Source organism: Xenopus laevis, chromosome 1S, assembly GCF_017654675.1.
Source record: "Xenopus laevis strain J_2021 chromosome 1S, Xenopus_laevis_v10.1, whole genome shotgun sequence".
Classification (NCBI taxonomy): domain Eukaryota; kingdom Metazoa; phylum Chordata; class Amphibia; order Anura; family Pipidae; genus Xenopus; species Xenopus laevis.
In genome coordinates this window covers 87,072,348-87,092,992 of record NC_054372.1, presented here as the reverse complement: position 1 = coordinate 87,092,992, position 20,645 = coordinate 87,072,348, and the positions used below count along the sequence as shown (strand labels likewise).

General features: G+C 32.8%; 1 protein-coding gene across 12 annotated transcripts in view; it reads left to right on the top strand.

Annotated features, from left to right (window-relative positions):
* The window catches only part of LOC108706826 (pro-neuregulin-1, membrane-bound isoform-like), a 516,025-nt gene extending 496,129 nt beyond the window's left edge, over positions 1 to 19,896 (top strand). For 5 of the 12 annotated variants that reach the window (XM_041579860.1, XM_041579857.1, XM_041579863.1 and 2 more), the window contains 6 exons: positions 5,966 to 5,989; positions 12,425 to 12,527; positions 13,577 to 13,703; positions 14,624 to 14,754; positions 15,700 to 15,900; positions 16,719 to 19,896. In XM_041579860.1, coding sequence (XP_041435794.1) covers positions 5,966 to 5,989; positions 12,425 to 12,527; positions 13,577 to 13,703; positions 14,624 to 14,754; positions 15,700 to 15,900; positions 16,719 to 17,391 — 1,259 coding nt within the window. In that variant the 3' untranslated portion in view covers positions 17,392 to 19,896. The remainder of the gene's footprint in view (positions 1 to 5,965; positions 5,990 to 12,424; positions 12,528 to 13,576; positions 13,704 to 14,623; positions 14,755 to 15,699; positions 15,901 to 16,718) is intronic. The other 7 variants (XM_041579862.1, XM_018243573.2, XM_041579865.1 and 4 more) reach the window with 3 other exon arrangements.
* Positions 19,897 to 20,645: the final 749 nt, after the last annotated feature.

Here is a 20,645-nt window from a genome sequence, read left to right as displayed (position 1 = left end):
GTAGTGTTTTTAGCATATTTTGAAACCACAAACAAACTCTCAAACTCCAAAACTATGAACATCATGAGATTTTTTACAAAATCAAAATAGAAACAGTATGAAAGGAAAATTATGCACAAAAAAGATAAATACCTCGAAAACCTCTAACAATTCTTTTCGACAATTACTAGCATAAAAACCACCAATAGGATCAGAGCAGCTTCTATAGGACCTCCACAACTTTTACCTGTTAGAGTTTTGTATTAGTGGTTTTCGTGGTTTTTACACTTAATAAATATTGAATTGTTAGAGCTTTTTTTTAAAAAAAATGAGAAAACCACCAATAATTAGAGATTCGTGGAAAAAAAATCAAAATTCAATTGTTAGTTAATGACCCCCAAAATGTGCAAATTATTGGCCCAATCAGCTTTGTAATAGAGCAAACTACAGGATGTAGGGACATGATTTATGGCTACTATACCAATATTAAGGGGCATATTTATCAAGGGTCGAATTTCGAATTGAAAAAACCTTGAAATTCAAAAAGACCAACCGAAATTTTTTTGGACTAATAGGTCCATTTTCCATCGGATAGTTCCGTATTTGGCCGAATTCTAATTGTACGAATCAAAGGAATAGCGCATTTGATCGAATTCGATTCAAAATTTTTCCCAAAAAAACTGCGATTTGACTCCAAATAGCTTCTAGGAGGTTCCCCATAGGCTAAAACAGTGTTGAATGGTTGAAGTCGAAATTTTAAAGAGACAGTACATGATAAATTTTGATATTTGAATTTTAGAATTTTTTTCAAATTCAAATCATATTCCCTAGTCGAAGTACACAAAAAATAGCCCGAAATTCTAATTTTTTTCATTCGAAAATTCACCTCGACCTTTGATAAATCTGCCCCATCTGATAAAATGGAGATGGACTAATTTGAGTTCACAATGGCAAATAATGTGGGCTATTTATAATAACTTTATCAATGTTCAAATATGAATTTCAAGATTTTTTTGCACTAAAATTAACAAATTCGAATTAGAGTTACAGAAATGTGAGATTAGAGCTCACCACAGAAAAACTCACCCACTTTCAATATATTCCTATGGGATTTGTAGAAGTGTATTTAGTGTAATTTCACATTGTTGTGCACAGATCTGCTGTAAAAAAGCACCACACCAGTTCTGTGGCATGTGGAACTGACATGTTGGAGGAGATTTTTTTGAATTTGAATTCAGTTTGTAATTCTTATTTTATGCTGAATTCTTATTATGCTTTCAAAAACCTAAGTGTTCGATATTAAATAAGTGCAAAAAATTTAAATGTAAAACTTTGGCATCTAAAAGCTGGCAAGTTCATTTAAAAGTCAATGTGAGCTGTCTATAGAATATTTAACATTTTTTTAATGTGAGTTTTTCACATTTTAAATAGAGTACAGATCTGAGGTATTCAAGTTTTTTTCATGATTTTAATTCTATCAAATTTTTTAAATTCAGATATCTTTATAAATAAGCAAGCATTATTTTTTAATATTAGCATTTTTTTCCAAGTAGAAAAACAAATTAAAATTTTTCTAAATAGGCCTTTAAATGTGGGGCAATTTACATTTAGATTAATATTCATTTTTGTTTTTCTTCTCATGTTGTCTATAAAGATTTTCATTTATCCAGGTCATTATATACAGTAGTTAGTAAAAAAGTCTTAGACAACTTGACTCTTCTGAGTTTTATTGAAAATGTTTTACAACTCATCTGAGCAGTTCTTCAGTTCAGCTGGACTGAGATGACAGATGGTTTGAAAGAGGTGTGAAGGAGGCCATTTAAGCCAAACTGGAAAAATCAGCTGTGAACAGAGGAGGGGTCCAGTGACACTGCTTGTGATCAACGTACAGTGCCGCTTTGATTTCCTTACCCTGGTGGTTTCACAGCAATTCACAATTCCAGTTATGTGCATTGAAAAAAATACACCTGCCTCAATGAGGATCATGTTACCATCATGACTGGCTCACACTTTCACATATATTTATTCTTGAACAACTGTACAACAATTGTAATTGGATGTATGTGGCTTTGCTTCCACTAAGGGGCAGATTTATCAAAAAAAAAATTGAATTCCAAGCAAATTTTTGTGTACTTCAACTCAGGAATAGTCCAAATTTGATTTGAAAGAAATTCAAAAATTAGAATATTGAAATTTATCATTAGAATATTCGACGTTGACCATTCACCATCTAAAACCTGCTGAATTGCTGTTTTAGCCTATGGGGGACCTCCTAGAACCTATTTGGAGTTAATTGTTGAACTTTGAAAAATCAAAGTTTTTTTTGGAAAAACTTAGAATCAAATTTGATCGGTTGAGCTGTTACTTTGATTGAATTCAACCAAAAATGGCCTATTCACTGGGAGAAAAAAAAACGTAGATTTTTTTAATAAATGTTGTTTGGTCTTTTTTTAATTCGAATTTTGAAGTTTTTTTAATTCGGAATTCGACCCTTGATAAATCTGCCCTAAGTGTTTAAATGCTTTGGAATTCCATACCAGTCAGTTAAGTTGAAGAAGCCACTTGGATGAGTGGTGAAACGTTTTAAAGAAGACTCAGAGAAATTCATAATTACTCTTATTCTACGTGTACTGTATCTTTTCATGTTTAAAATACTCCACAGAAATAAAATATATCTATTTTATGTTAATGTCTTGTCATGTAGTCTACATGTAAATATAAACAGCTGGACCTTACTTTCAGGTCCAACTGTTTGGAACAATAAAGATAGGAATTAGGGTTGGGCAAATTTGACCCGTTTCGACAAAAATTCGCCGCCAGCGAAATGTCGCAGACGCCCATTAAAGTCTATGGGCGTCAAAAATATTTTTATGGGCGCCATTTTTGCTGCGAAACAAGGCGAAAAAATTCAGCCATCCCTAATAGGAATACATTTACAGTGATGAGTACAAATCTGTTAAATATCTTCTTTCCTTAGACCGATGTAAGTTACTTTAAATCCATATGTTATACCTTTGTTTTTGTAAATGTATTACAATGTATTCTAGATATTACTTTATAATGTTTGTTTTATATTACAAATTATGAGAAAAATATGTTTTTTTAATTACTATTTTATTAAATTGCATTTTAGTAATCAAGATGTACCAGATAATACAAGAAAGTCACCTTTTTAGTCTCCTTTTTATATTAAAAATACCTAATGCAGATGCTGAATAGACAGCTCCTTAAAATGTATAGCATTTTAATTAAACAAATGAATTACAGATATGGGATCCGTTATCTGGAAACCAGTTATCCAGAAAGCTCTGAATTACAGAAAGTCTGTCTCCATTTTATCCAAATAATCCACATTTTTTTAAATTATTTCCCTTTTCTCTGTAATAATAAAACAGTAGCTTGATCCAAACCAAGATACAATTGATAATTATTGGAAGGAAAACCAGCCTATTGGGTTTATTTAATGTTTACATGATTCTCTAGTAGACTTGAGGTAAGAAGAACCAAATTACAGAAAGATCCATTATCTGGAACACCCCAGGTCCTGAGCATTCTGGATAACAGGTCCCATACCAAAATAGTTTATTACAATATAAATGTGTGCAACCTAAAATCCATGGATGCTCATTTTCTACCTTTTTCTGAATAGTAGTCTAGATAAAAAATAAAATCTTTCTATTTTTTAATGGCCTTTTACATATCTAAAGCAAACAGAATGATCAATTACACTACCTTAGAGCTTTATTGTTTAACTTAGGGACAATAGAAGGATCTTTTAAAAAATCCGATAACAATCGTGTTTTTAGAGTATGTGAGTTTAGTCGTGGTTTCAAAAACCTCTAAAACCACTACAATCTGACTTTTAATAAATAAACCTCCACTTGTCTGTAGTAAAACTAATAAAGTAAAAGTGTAGCATTCATTATTTAAGTTTATAGTAAAGTTATTATCTAGATAGAAAAGATCAATTATACTAAGCATTTTAATTAATGCATGTATTGTCAGCATGTTTTCTTGGAATTCATTTAAAATGGAAGCTACCTAATAAATACTATGACATTAATCAAATAGGATAAATATTCAGCATAAATACAAAAATATGTATGCATGGGCATGTCACTAACTAAGCTTTCTGTGCAACTAATATTTTCATTAGCAATGTTAATGTAGGCTTCTAATAATGGCTCTCTTTGGAAGAAATCTGGATGGATTCCATTTGATTTTATAACCTTGAAGTGTTACTGATTGAACCCCAGAAAATTCAGCTAATTTACAAAATTACATTTAGTGGCAGATTTATCAAAGGTCGAGGTGAATTTTCGAATGAAAAAAAAAATCGAATTTCTAGCTATTTTTAGTCTACTTCAACTAGGTAATAGTCCAAATTTTATTCGAGTTTGAAAAAAATTAGAAAATTCGAATATCAAAATTTATCATGTTCTGTCTCTTTAAAAATTCAACTTCAACCATTCGCCATCTAAAACCTGCCAAATTGCTGTTTTAGCCTATGGGGGACCTCCTAGAACCTATATGGAGTCAATTGGTGGAAAAATCAAAGTTTTTTTGGAAAAACTTCTAATCGAATTGAATGCGCTATTCCTTCCATTCGTACAATTCCAATTGGCTGAATATGGACCTATTTGATCGAAAACTGACCTATTTGACAAAAAAAAACTTTGACTTAATTTCGGTTGGTCTTTTTGAATTCGAATTTCTAAGTTTTTTCAATTCGAAATTCGACCTTTGATAAATATGCCCCTTACAGTAAAGTTTCTTTTTTTTGTTTGTTGTTGGTTATGTTTTATTGGCATTGACTTATTTTGTGTTAATTATTTAATAAGTAGTCCCTAGTTTAAAAAAGTGAACTGTATTTCTGTGTATATATTAATTATCTTTATATATGTTTTTCTTAGAAGTCTAGCTAGCTGATCTAGCTATTTTCTTTAATTATATTTGTCTAAAACAAGATGTATTTTCATTGTATTTATTATGGAAACAATTTGTATATAATTTTGTAAAATATTACTTATTTATTCAAATTTATATTTATAAATGTTTTGTAATGTAGAAAAATTGCAAGACCATTTTATATAGAATACTATACTATAGAACATTTATGAAATTCTTGAAATATATGTCATGATTTCACATCAGTAGGTTTTCTGCATGTAGTTGAAAAGAAATTACTAGTTATACTGTATATCGAAGAAGAATTTCTGCTTGTATCTTAATGCATACATTTAGATTTCTTCATGCGTTCATTCTGACATATTATGTCTGTGTTACCACTTAATAAGCCCAAGAGAACATGGACATTTAAAGGGGAAGGAAACCTCGTCGGCGCTAACCCCCCTCCCCCCCTCCCGTGTATTGCCCCCCCTCCCTCCTCCCCCCTGGCCTACCCCTCCCGCTGGGCAAATGCCCCTAACTTGTTACTTACCCTTCTGCGCAGGTCCCGTCCAGGGAGTTCACAGCCGACATCTTCTTCCACGCGATCTTCTTCCTCCTTTGACCGGCGTTTTGGCGCATGCGCAGTAGGAGCATTTCGCTGGTACGGATCTTCTGCGCATGCGCCAAAAGTCACGCGCATGCGCAGTAGATCGTACCGGCGAAATGATCCTACTGCGCATGCGCCGGTCAAAGGAGGAAGAAGATCGCGTGGAAGAAGATGTCGGCTGTGAACTCCCTGGACGGGACCTGCGCAGAAGGGTAAGTAACAAGTTAGGGGCATTTGCCCAATGGGAGGGGTAGGCCAGGGGGGAGGAGGGAGGGGGGCAATACACGGGAGGGGGGGTGGGGGGTTAGCGCCGAGGAGGTTTCCTTCCCCTTTAAAATTGCCATTAACCATTCATCATATGTGTTGTTTCAATGTGCAGACATAGATTAGGCATATTATTTATGTATAATTTGTTTTTGAGTACAGTGTATTGCTCTTTTCTGAAACTTTTCCCTTTTCTTTCTTTTTGTCAACTTTCTGCATTGGCAGAGCATCTTGGAATTGAATTTATGGGTATGGACCAATCATTCCTTTTAGCCTGCAGATATTAGAGCCGAAAAGCTTAAAACCTTCTTTTTTTCCTTCAATTCCTAACCAATTTCCTTGTGCTTTGAAAGGGATCATACAGCTATAACACTTTTCTAGAGTTCATAGCTGAAAATAATTAGATTAGACTTAAAATATCCTTGCATTTGCTTGCACTTTTTCTAAACTGAGTTAATGCTAGCATACATTCGAATTGTTTATACTGCAAGTAATATTTTGAATAAAGTGAACTGATAGACAATACATAAAAACACATCCTTATAATAAGAAAGAATGTAAGGGCAGGTATGTCTACCTTAAATGTTGCTTTTACATTTTGACATAGATTAATTGTACCTGTTCTCATTGATTAAAGATGAGAATAAACTTTATTGAATCAAATAGTGTCTGAAAAAATATTGATCTCAAAGTTAAACGATAAAGACAAATGTGACATTGACATTTTTTATGAACACGTAGGGGCACATTTACTAGGCTCGAGTGAAGGATTCGAAGTTAAAAAAACGTTGAATTTCGAAGTTTTTTTTGGGGTACTTCGACCATCGAATAGGCTACTTTGGCCTTCGACTACGACTTTGAATCGAACGATTCAAACTAAAAATCATTCACCTATTCGTTCTACTATTCGACCATTCGATAGTTGAAGTACTGTCTCTTTAAAAAAAACTTTGACTACCTACCTCGGCACTACCGAGCATCAATGTTAGAAGGAAAATCCTTCGATCGATGGATTAAAATCGTTCGATCAAACGTTTTTTCCTTTGATTTGTATTTGCGGTAAATCCTTCGACTTCGATATTCGAAGTTGAAGGATTTTACTTTGATGGTCAAATATCGAGGGTTAATTAACCCTCCATATTCGACCCTTAGTAAATGTGCCCCTATTTGTTTAGTGCCATCAGACATTCATATTGCTTGTTAAGTTAATATAGATAAATATATATAATGCTTTTTCAGACCCCAATATACTATTTTGACAGGTAAAATGTTATTTTATTACCTTCTAAATATATCGAATAATAAACGTTAAAATCCAATCTTTGGTGTAACTTAAAGCAGAATTCAACCCTTAACTAAAAAAACCCCTAGCAGCAATGAACCAGAACTTGTCACACTCCAGAAAACCCAGAGCACATTAAAAAATCATTGAGACTTCTCCTCTTGAATTATATGCAACATCGACAGGTCTGAGATGCTGGATTTTCAGATTCTGACTTTTCCATCACTTTTCGTGATTTTTTAAAAGTCAAATTTTATTTAAAAAAATCACAAATGTTTCCTGATTTTTGCATTCGGAGTTTAGTAAATAACCCCTAAGTGTGATTGACCACATACTAAAGACACTAGTGGAGATCTTAGCTTTTTTAGCAAAGGAGTGGTGCTACTTAGTGCTTTAGTGCTACAAACTTTTTTAGAGCTGCCCTTATATGATAAGAAAATCTATTGTCATTTATCTTCTGTACTAAGAATGTAGTTATTTTACACCCTCTACCCCATATGTAATAAAAGGCACTAAGTTTGCCCAGAAGCAGTAACGCATAGCAATGTTTACAAGATGTATGCTTTTAAACATGCTAACAGCAAATGCTGCCTGCTGATGTGATGATATGGATTACTGCTCCTGTGCAAACTAAGTGCCTTTTATTTCACAACCCCCTTTGAGGCTTTTACACTTCATTTTCTCTTGTCTGTTTCTAGGAAGGGGTAGTCTTCACAAAGGTTTTGCTATCTGCTAGTCTGACACTTTTATTTTCAAAAATGTAAAAAAGGATGGCAACAACTGAATATTAAAGCATAAATGTCCTAGACAAATAACAATATTAGACCAAAAAGGATGACTTATCTTTTATTTAGAACAGTGATACATTTTTATTATACACCACCTGTAATAAGAATGTTTACTGTGGGCTAAAAAATATAATATGATTTTCAGTTGATGGTTTTTATAGTAAGTTGGAACATTTTGCACAGTTTGACAAAGATTGTAATGGTTTACATTACCTTAGAGCAGGTGAACATTTTTAGGCAAAAAAATCCATTATGTACATTTGGAAATATCCTTAGCAAACTAGTACAGGTAAAGGACCCGTTATCAGGAAACCTGTTATCCAGAAATATCCGAATTATAGAAAGACCATCTCCCATAGAGTCCATAAAAATCAAATAATCAAAATTTTTCAAAAGGATTTCCTTTTTCTCTATATTAATAAAACAGTACCTTGCACTTGATCCAAACTGAGATATAATTAATCCTTATTGGAAGCAAACCCAGCCTATTGGGTTTATTTAATGATTACATGATTTCATAGTAGACAATGTATGAAGATGCAAATTACGTAAATATCCATTATCCAGAAACCCCCAGGTCCCGAACATTCTGGATAACAGGTCAAATACCTGTAAATAGTAAAAAAGTTTTTTCTACTAGTACAGTAGAGTCTGAAATTAGATTTAAGAATCTAGAACAATTATAGGAAAAAAGGTGACGTTATGCTTATCACTAAATTGCTAACCATTATTTTGGGCACAATGAGGCTTTGATCACAAAATTCATATTCATTCAGATTCATAAGACAAAAATAAGTGATCTTCTGCACTTACCCATTATCTATCTATATAAGACGTGCATAAAGATACTAAAATATGCCCTCCCCTTTAAACAAAATTTGGAGTATTTGTCCATATATTGCAATATATTCAAGATGTGCAAACAAATCATCCCTGGTCTGGCCAGTCCTACATTTACTTTCATCTGATTAATTAAGAATTCTATTGCTTCATTATAGCAATTGACCAGTGGTATTCCAGCTATACAAAACAATATTATATGGTAACAAACAAATAATTTATTTTGGTAGTAGGTGAACGTTTATTGATATTTATTTTTTAAATTACCTAAATCAATAGTATTTGTTTATTAGTACAATATATGTATGTTCTTTAAAACTGCAATATTTTAGAAAACTAATGTACTGTTCTGATGTATCCTTGCACAAACACATTTCAAAGTATTTTCTTGACATGAGGTTTATCAGTTCATCTATCATACCAATTTGATTTCAGTTTAGAGTGTGAGCAATATATGTTTAATTATTCTTAGAATTCTTCTTAGCTACCACTGTCTGAATAATTATATAACAAAAAGTGTGATAATTACCTGCTAGCCTATAAGTGAACTATTTCTAAGAAAAGGCCAGGCGTTATGCTGTATGAGAAATCCCTTCAAATTCTGCTTTAACCTTTTTTTCAAGCATTCCTTCACTCTGTTTTTTCCAGTATCAAGCATGCTGTGCCAGGCCTACAGTTGACTCCTTCACCTTTAACCTCTGGCCCTATATATTCCTCTTTTTACCTTTCCCTTTCTAACTCTGTGTCCCTATTCATGTTTTCTTTATGTTTCTGTTAATCAATGCAAAGCTTCCTTATTACAAGCTAACCTCTTACTTTCTTAATGAACTTAACTATTCATTTTGTTTGATATTGTTCATGATTGTTAACTGTATGTTTCATATTCTTGACATTGGCTAGCAACAAATCCTTTTTTAATATAAAAGTGCACTGTGTCCAGTAACAATCCTCATTATTAACATAATGATTATGTTGCAAAATTAATGTCTATCTATAGCTGCCAATTAGGTTACAATATTGTACTTAATTTTAAGATAATAATAATAGGTAAAATTGGTTAGGGCTAATAGCATCAGTGAAGACAGGAAACTATGTATTAGTGTCGAATGTGGAATATTTATTAATGATAGGATAGTGTGATTGAGAAAATGCTTCTTGACAGTTTAGACCATTGACAATTACTTAAGCTGTTTTTACAATAAGGCCAATGTATTTGAAATAATTAGCAAGTAATAGTTAAGCTCTTCAGGTATATGAAGAATAGTTTCCTAAGCTATAGCCCTCTTGGTGCTTTTAATTGTACTGCTTATGGTCTTGTTTTAAGATAGATCATCATAAACAAAATCATAACAGTGAAATCCTTCTTTAATTATTCAGTAATATTAACATATATAGATTATTTTGCACCGAGTCTTGTGACTGCATATTTCACAAAAAATTAGTCATGGTTCCTCTGACCTGAAAAATCATCAACTATTACGGCAAACTTCTGACCAAGTTACTATATTAGCCTGCTTATTTGGTTTAAAAAAAATAATGTTTACAATAATAATACGTTTAATTTAAATTGTTTTACTCAGCATGAAAATAAAATTGCTCAATAAGTTGTTCCTTTAAATTAAAGATTTGTGTCTCCTGTTATAACATTTATTTGGAATAAAATAAAAAACATTGTATCTAAAGCTTAATATATTATTGCCTTCATTAACACAAGCAGAGCAGTTTAAAATGTTAATGTAACATTTCCTTACTATTTATTTTCATGCTATGAAAGAAAAAATTACTTGGGCTCTGGAATCAGATTTCTGGGGTTATTTTGCCCTGGTAACGTCTGGCATTTTTGTATTTTCCAGTACACTGGAAAAAAATCTTAAGAGAAGGGCCAGAGAAGGCAAGATCACATTGTAAGATTCTGTATAGACACAAATGTATTTTGATTTCCTGCGATTTGTGCAAGCCAATTTCAAATGTGCAAATGTCCTTGTTTACTTCTGAAGTTGTCCTGTAAAGACTGCTGAAATGTAATTTGAATGTAATATAAACTGTTCAGATATTAGTTTTACAAGTAGGTTGAAAGAAATCAGTTTGTGCAGCATTAGTTTTTTTAGTATTTTATTTATAAAGCATTTTGATATGATTAGACTTTTTATTTTCTTCATACAATTTCAAAAAATGAATTTACAAAACATAAGTTTCATCCACATCACCTGTACAGAATGACTGTGCAGAGTGTGCAAAAAAAAAATGTAGCAGTGTTTAAAAAAACTCATTTTAAGGATGTAACCTTGTGCCTTAATGTTTGGATTCATTCTAATACCTAATTTGTCACAAAACAAATTGCCTAATACCAAACTAAATCAGAACTCTAATTTAATAAAACCCCAAACCTTTTTATATGAGAAAAAATATTTGTTGTGTTCATTTTTTCACGACTAACCTGTGTTCAGTTTTTAAGTATTAGCCCCACTTGCACAGTTCCCCAACTCCTCAGTCACATAACTTGCTCAGTATAGAAGTAGCACAGTAGGGCTTACAGTCACCATATTTGTTATATGTGGTGTCAGGGAGCCTGGAATTACACATTACATACGGAAAGATAGAAAACCGCCACAAGTAAATGATTTATTTCCAGGATGCATTGTGACAAAATCTTTCACTTAAATATAAAACAATGCTGGTATGAAATCCTTACATTGCATGTTGTTATGGGAGCCCATCATAATCAGCAGGCAAGTGAGCCAGGGCATCTCTTATAAACCCGCAGGATGCAATATATATTCATAGACAGTAAAATGTAAAGTGCACCCCATTTACTCCCAACTTTTGCCATTAAATGCTATTTTAACAAAGATGAAACAAATGACAGTTACACATTTTATATACATTTAACCATTATTTACTTTATATGTGAGTGCACTTTTGTCTTAATTTTTTAATTTACTAGCAACACATAAATGTGCATTTTTTACCTGCCGACAGAATAATAAAAGCAAAAATGTATTGGTTTCCATGAGCTACTATCCAGATACTCAACTTTGATAAATGAGCCCAACACTGTTATTTATTTATCCCCTATATGAAAGTATAGTAGATACAATAAATTCAAAGAGAAGAAATCATTAACTAGAATTTAATAATTGTATAAATAAAAGTAGCAATTTATTATATTTTATTCCCTTTTTACAATAAAGTATCAGGGAAGAATAAAGGAAAGCTAGATTTAATCTGATTATTGGTCTTATATATGTATGAAATTACCCTGTTCTATAGAGTAGTTTTTTTTAGCAAAACCCATTGACAATTTTGACTTATTGACTTATTTTTTTCAAGCAAGTGTCATAATTGACAATCACTTATCTTCTTTGAACTATTTTAGGGAAACTGGCATACCTGTACATTTTCCAGTGTGATATTACCAGTGGCATGTGTGTTCTGTTTAAGTAGCTTAAGTCATCTCACGTTATATTAATATTGCAAATAAACTGAAAAAACAGCTGTCTTAACAGGATCAACAGCAGAAATCCCATTTTCAACGCATAAGTGTTAAAATTGTCTAAATGCATATATATATATATATATATATATATATATATATATATATATATATATATATATATACACTGTGTGGCTGTTTTTTATCAGTCTGATGTACAATTTAAACTATAGAAATTAAAATATCATTTTAAATATATATACACCCTAGAAAAACATTAATTTAGATATATGTCAAGTTGAAGGAGTTGAGTATATTCCTTTCTTTTCTTCTATTTCTAGAAGCTGAGGAGTTGTACCAGAAAAGAGTGTTGACCATAACCGGCATCTGCATTGCACTTCTTGTAGTTGGCATCATGTGTGTTGTGGCCTACTGCAAAACCAAGTAAACTTTCACCTTATTATATTTCTACTTTTTACAAAATAAAAATCAAGGCAAACACACATCAGTGATATATTTGTATTTTACAGTCTTTATACATAGCAATATAGCACAGTTGCTTTATTCTAATTTAAAAAATAATAATTTTAAATTGCTGTTATTGATATTGCCTTAAGTGACCTCAACCATAATTATGATAAATGCTTTTGTATAATTGTTCTAACTGCATGGAGTAATGGAGAAATTGAATTTATGCCTTTGCCTTTTTTCAACAGAAATCAACTATGCAGCTGTAATTGCTTAACACTTTGGGACATATATTTTAAACTTCAAGATTGGGGTTTTTTTTCTTGCAATCTGAGAAAAAATGAGGCAAAAAACACAAATAGAAATATACTCAAGAATATTAATATTGAATAGTTCTATTAGGGTTAAAGGAGAAGGAAAGCTATGGAGGCATTTTATTGCCAATATATTGGCTGCAATAGTGCAAGCTAGAATGCTATATTTATTCTGTAGAATGCTATATTTATTCTAGAAGCTCTCTGTTTGTTTAGGATAGCAGCTGCAGTATTAGCTTGGTGTGACACCACTTCCTGCCTTAGTCTCTCCCTGCTCATTTATAGCTCTGGGCTCAGATTACAGCAGAGAAGGGGGGGGGAGAGGAAGAGGAGCAAACTGAGCATGCTCACGCCCGGGGCAAGAAGGTTTAAGCTGAAGGCAGGAAGTCTGATACAGAAGCCCATATGTACACAATAGAAGGAAAGAAATGCAGTGTTTCTTTTGACAGGGGACTCAGAGCAGCACTATTTTGAGGATTTACTGGTATATTTCATTTTCAATAAAGCTGAAAATATTGTTCAGCCCTGACTATTGAGTTTTCCCTTAGTGCTTACAGTTTGTCTAGTTTACATGATAAGCCTCTATGCATTTAAACTGTCCCTATCAAAGTACATTGTATTTAGAATACATGGTGACCAAATCCATACAAACATTAATATAGCTGTAGATATGTACTGTTTTGGAATTTGTGTCTTTTTTTTCCTCTCCAGAAAACAGAGAAAAAAGTTGCATGACCGTTTAAGACAAAGCCTCCGATCAGAAAGGAACAACATGGTGAACATGGCAAATGGACCTCACCATCCAAACCCACCTCCAGAAAATGTCCAGCTGGTAAATGTAGGTCATTAAGAGATTTTCTTGTGGTCTGTGTGCCGTTCTGTGAGCATCACAGGAGCATGACTGTTGTGCAAAAATGGCCCTGTTTTTGCAATACACGCTTAAGGGATATGCTTTCTCTTTCCTCTGTCACAGTGTGAAAGAGCATTATCATGACAGAAGTTTCTAATAGGCTAAAAAATAACTCACAATTATGTATACAGAGCAAATGAATGTCCGTACATGATATTGCTGAAGTAGCTAAAAATTGCAACAACATAAATGTAAATGTAATAATTATTCCTTTGCCTTTATATAGCTTCTTGTCAAGGTATGGGATCTATTATCCGAAAACCCATTATGCACAAAGCTCCAAATTATGTAAAGCCCATTTCCCATAGACTCAATTTTAATCAAATATTGCAATTTTTATAAATGATCTCCTTTTTCTCTTGAATAAAACAGTACTATGTACTTGATCCTAACTGAGATATAATTAATCCTTACTGGAGGCAAAACAATCCTATTGTTTTAATTAATGTTTCAATGATTTTCTAGTAGACTTAAGGCATGGAGATCCAAATTACAGAAAGGCCCTTGCGGAAAACCCCAGGTTCCAAGCATTCTGGATAACAGGTCCCATACCTGTAGTAGGTTTCAAATGGATTAATTTTTTTTGTTAAAGCCTACATCATATAAATGACACAATATCAAGCATCTCTGAAACTATTTTATGCAATGTGTTTTGCCCTTTCCAAGCTGATTGAATTGCAGCTAGAAAATCTGAAAACACACAAGCTAAAGCTTTTGCATGAAAATATTTGAGTTCATATTGAACTATGAATGACTGCTTTAATCTTCATGGCAGTTAGTTCTTGAATATGGTGTTGGCAATGTTGTAAAATAGCTACCCCGCATAATATTTATCTTTATTTTTCCAGCAGTATGTCTCAAAAAATGTTATATCCAGTGAACACGTGATTGAACGGGAAACAGAAACATCTTTCTCTACAAGCCATTATACTTCGACAACACATCACTCAACAACAGTTACACCAACACCAAGTCACAGGTTTGTGAGTTTTTTACTGTAAAGTTAATTTATTTTCTTTGCAGCATTTCCTTATACAGATATAACATCTGTCCAAAGTACAGAATTGTTGAGTTGTAGCTGCCCCTCTACAAAATTATCACATTTATAATTATCAATAATTATAATTATCAGTAGTGTATTAACTGATGTTTTTACATCTCCAAAAACATATGCAAAACAATGGAAACATTTCTTACACGTACATTGCATTCTTGGCTCTGCAATAGCATATACATTGTATTACCTTGTTGAGAAGCTCCTTTCCATTATGCTACAACTTTAATTGTTAGAAAAAAAGGCTCCCGTGTTGCTAATTTCTGTCAAACATGGAGCACAGAAAGCTCCTTAGATAGATCCTTATAGTGGGGAGGGCTGGGGAGATCTCCGATCCATTGGTTTGTGTGGAAGGCAAGGATCAAATAAGAATGACTGTGGTTTTTCTGCTTTTTCCTAATGCAAAATACCAGTTTTTTTGTGTTTACTTACAGATTCAGTAAGCCCTGTTTGTAATTTTAAAAGTACATATATGGGATCTCTCATCCAGAATCCTGATATATATATAGTTACAAGAAGGGCATCCTATAGACTCTATTTTCCAAACCTCTTTCTCTCTGTAATGATAGAACACTTTGACTGTAACTAAGATGCATGAATCTATAATGGTGGCAAAACAATCATATTAGGTTTATTTGATGTTTAAATGCTTTTTAGTGGACTTAAGATATGGTGATGCAAATTACAGTATACTTATATAAATACAGAAAAAAAAGTGCACCATAATGCTTATTAAGATAAACTCATAATTGTGACATGTAAGCAAAATTAAATCAATGTCACTATTGTCAATCTAACATTTAAGATTATCATGTTCAGTGATATAATGATGAATGCATATTACTTTTCTGGGTTTTTTTTCTCTTTTAGCTGGAGTAATGGTCATTCAGAAAGCATTATATCAGAAAGCCACTCAGTAATAGTTACATCGTCGGTGGAAAACAGCAGGCACACAAGCCCAACAGGGCCAAGGGGGCGTCTTAATGGTATTGGAGGACCTAGAGACTGTAGCTATCTCAGGCATGCTAGAGATACTCCAGATTCATACAGAGATTCACCACACAGTGAAAGGTAATACTATAATTGTTTTACAACTTTTACACATTTATAATTGTTGTTAAATTATTATTTAGTTGGATATGGCTCCTATAGTTTTTCACTTTGAAGGGAACACTTAGGGGCCCATTTACAATTGAATTTTGATTTTATTTCCATGAATCTGGAAACATTTGTGGTTTTCCTATATTTCTAAAAAAACTCTAATTCTAAATTTAAGTGTAAAAACCACGAAAACCTCCAATGCAAAATGTGCCAAGTAAAAGCTGTCAAGGTCCTATAGAAGTCAATGGAGCTGCGGTGATCTGATTGGACCACTTTAAATCAATTCAGACTTTTAGAGGTTTTCAGATTTTTTTATCTGCTATGAATTGGTTTTAAAGTATTTATATTTTTAGCACATCATTCAGTGCTTTTTTTGTTGTTTGTACTTTTTATATTCAGTGTTTTAATAAATTCAATTACAATCATGGTTTTAGAGTTTGTGAGTTTAGTTGTGGTTTCAAAAATCTCTATAAAACATTAATATCTGTCCTTTAATAAATAAGCCTCCACATAAAAGTACAGTTTAGCTCAGCAGTGTGTGTTTTTCATAAGCATTGTAGTTATTGACCCTTTTGCATAAAAATAAAGACAGCTTCTAATTCCTTTACTATATAAATGAATAATAATTTATTTTTCTTCAATCAATATTTTTCCATGCCAGTAGTATATAGTTCTTCTGTAAACATGGAAACACATTCTTCAAAGTGTAATAACTTAGAACAAAACAGTAGCATTATATAGTTATTAAACGAATACCTTACTGGATTGTTTTTTCTGTTTTGTTGCAGATATGTTTCAGCTATGACAACACCAGCTCGCATGTCACCAGTAGAATTCCAGACACCAATTTCTCCTAAATCACATTTTTTGGAAATGTCACCACCGGAATCTAGTTTAGCTGTATCTGTTCCATCAGTGGCTGTAAGCCCCTTTATAGAAGAAGAAAGACCTCTGCTTTTAGTGTCTCCACCAAGGTTACGAGACAAGAGATATGACTTATATTACCACCATCACCACTATAGCCAGCAGTACAATTCCTACCATTACAATCCTGCCCATGACAGCAGCAGCTTACCACCAAGTCCTTTAAGAATAGTAGAAGATGAGGAGTATGAAACCACACAGGAGTATGAACCATCACAAGAGCCTGCAAAGAAATTAGTCAACAGCCGAAGGGCAAAAAGAACAAAACCCAATGGCCACATTTCAAATAGATTAGAACTGGACACTGACACAAGCTCAGAGAGCAGTACATCTGAGAGTGAGACAGAAGATGAAAGAATAGGCGAGGAAACACCTTTCCTGAGTATACAGAATCCACTGGCAGCTAGCCTAGAGTCAGCCAGTATATACCGACATGCTGACAGCAGGACTAACCCACCTAGCCGATTCTCAACACAGGAAGAGTTACAAGCAAGACTGTCCAGTGTAATAACGAATCAAGACCCCATTGCTGTATAAAACAAGACAAAGAATGACCTGTAAAACTTTATTTTATATAATGAAGTATTCCACCTTAACTTAAACAATTTATTTTATTTTAACAGTTCCGCAATTAGAACAGGAAACATTTTATAAATTAAGTATATGTACAAATGTGTTATGTGCCATATGTAGCAATTTTTTACAGTATTTCAAACTAAGAGACATCAATGGTGCCTTTATGTTATGTTATGTTGATAACAATTTTGTATGTCCCAGTAATTGCTGTCCCACTGTATTTTTGCTGAACTTTTCGACTTTTCCTTTTTCTTGGCTTTCTTTGCATTGCATCTATGGTGTTGACTGAATGTGTGGTTTTCAAGAGTTGCAACTATTCCCTATATTTGCTTGTTGTACTGTAGTTTCCTGATTAGCTATCCCTGGAATACAGTACTTCTAAAAAATACTGTTCTTCTGCAATGGGTAGTCATTTGCTTTCAGTACAGTATATAAAACATAATATCTGCACTGCCAGACAAAATTTTGCTTTATGGGTAAATTAAATGAGTAGTTGAAGAGCATGCTACTGTTAACTAACTACATCAGGATAATGCAAATAACTAATATAGAATACATAATGGAAATACACCTGCTACTGTGAAAACTGGCTTTTATGAAAAAATCTACAATTGCAGGGCTGTCAATTGTTCTAGTTAGCCTTGAAAACAGGTTCATGTTCACTGAAGGCATCAACCCCCCGATATAATGTTTTCCAAACTGCAATCAAAATGTGCATTTCAGAACACTAAATAATTTTACAGAACCATAAATTAACCTGATAAATTAGAGTCATAGTAGGAGACTGGAACATATATATGATTGGTGCAATCACTTTGACCACTGATCCTCTTTAACTTAGATTTTTAATACTTTCCATATCACAGGGTGTATGTAAGAGACAAAAACATTACAGATGTAGCAGTTATACCCTATATTAGAAAATACAAAAAAATAGAAAAAAACATGAAATGGGAAAAAAATTATTTTATGTAGGTATTCCTTCTAAATTTTTATAGGGGAGACGTAAATATTGTTTTTTTTTTTGATTATTGCAAAACCTTATAAAGTCAGAATTGGGGATCCTATTTTGATAAAGAAAATGTATTTATTTGAAAAGCCCTTTTACTGTATAATGCACGTTTGCATTAGTTAGGCTGTCAAAGTGCATGAGCATCTGTTTAGGAATGTGCATGAAACAGTGATTAAATGAGACTTGGTGACTGTTAGTTTCTATAGTTTTTGATCCATGCTGCAAATATTGTATATTTACACTAAGGAGGATCATTATTTTGCATTTTTATTTTCCCAGAATGACTAAGCATGAATCTACCATTAGTGTTATTATATCAGGTCCCACTACTTTGATTCCCTGTATCAAAGGAAACATTCCAGATTGAAAGACAATTTCTCTGGAAATTTTTGGAAGAACTCAAAAATATGATTATTTTATAGACAGCAACATCTGGCTCTTGGTCTTCATACCATTTTCACTGTGAGTCGCTGGGGAATGATGCTATTCAGTTTACGTTTCCTCTGTTTGCCAACAAAACTAGAATGCAATCTAATTCCAGATAAAACACATTTTGAATGCTTGCTTTTTGAAAGAATGAGACATACTAAAATGTCAGCAACTTTGGTGTTAGTAAGTTTTTTAGTGTCTTGCTTTGCATAACTAACATTTTTAATTTCCCCCCTTTCTTTCTGTTTTTTATGCCATGAAAAGTATGTTACAATTGCATTTGTGGGACTCTCTGCAAAACTTTTATGGATTAAAAAAGTCTGCTTCTTAACAATCTGCACCTGTAGTTTTGAAGGGAATATCCCATTCTAGTGCGTAGTGGCAATTCCTGCCTCATCAGCCACATTGGCTTCTGTTAATTGTACTTTAAGGAAAATGCTGCAGAGTATATGGTTACAACACAATTGGCACATATCACAAAATCCAATATACAGTATGTTGTTTTTTTCCCAACTGTGTGTGTAAATACATATTAATGAATATTTTACTTATTCAGTTACCGTCTATAAGAAGTTTTGTGTCATTAGCTCTCTTCTAGTTTTTTGTGTAAAAAGTTAAATATATGTTCTTATTATTTATATTTTAGCCTTTAAGCTAGGAAGAGAAATTTCAATTTATGCTAAATGTCTATTTTTTTTAATTTTTTTTTTATAGTTCAACATTTTTTCTGTTCAGAACATAATGTATCTTTATTTTCTGTTTAAAGTAATTTATTGTTGAGAAGAATGTATTGGAAATTGGCAAAAGAAAGTCATTTGTTGCAAGGTACTGGAAAAAACTAAATTTATTATCCCAAATACTAAGCAATAACTAATTATGATTTTTGTTCTTTTTTTCAATTCTGAAAAGGAGCTGACGATGCAATAAAATGCTGCCGTATATTTAACCAAGCATTTCATTAGAAAGTGCTGACTTGTCAGCATAAAATAGGTCCTACATGAATATAGGTCTAGTTTTCAAATATTTGATATTAAAACAGGTTACCTTATATAGAAACAATAATCTATATAATTGTTCTCCCCTGCAAAAGAAAACATTTCTGGTCATGCTGTGAATCTCTGATACTGCAATTTGTACAAGCCTTGCATGTGAAAATATGTCTGAATAAACTGTGCCTCTTTCCCGACTTGCTAAGTCTTGTGGTTTTGCCATTCTGAATCCTCACTTGTAAACATAATAAGAGCTGTTTGCTTTATAACTACCTTTTCTCTTGCACACACAGCATCCTTAGCAGGGGAGCTTTTGATGACTCCTTGGTAAGGATGTAAAAAAGAGCAATATAGGAAATATCTAAATGGAAACTGTGTATGCAACTTGGTGGTTTTTAGTTTGCAGGCTCTTCTAATTGTCGCACAAGTGAAGTGCTCAGAGGTACAGTGCAAGATGGAAACAGACACATTTTTACCTGCAACAACCTGGTTATTGATAAGACTCTGCAAAATATAAACTACTAGTTGCATGCAGCATCCAACATACGCATTCAATGGTTGTCAGACTGTTTAAAAATGTATATATGGGATAATTTGCTAATAATAATTCACACTTGCAAATAGAAATCCAGCTTTTACTCTTTTTTTTGTTACTAATGTGTCCATTATTTGTGTATGTTATTCAGTTGTCTAGTTAAACTTTCTTATTCAGTTTGAGTTAAAACTGACATCCCCACAGGGATGGGTAAGTGGCAAGTGCAGTCACGGAGGTGGGCTTTGATGTG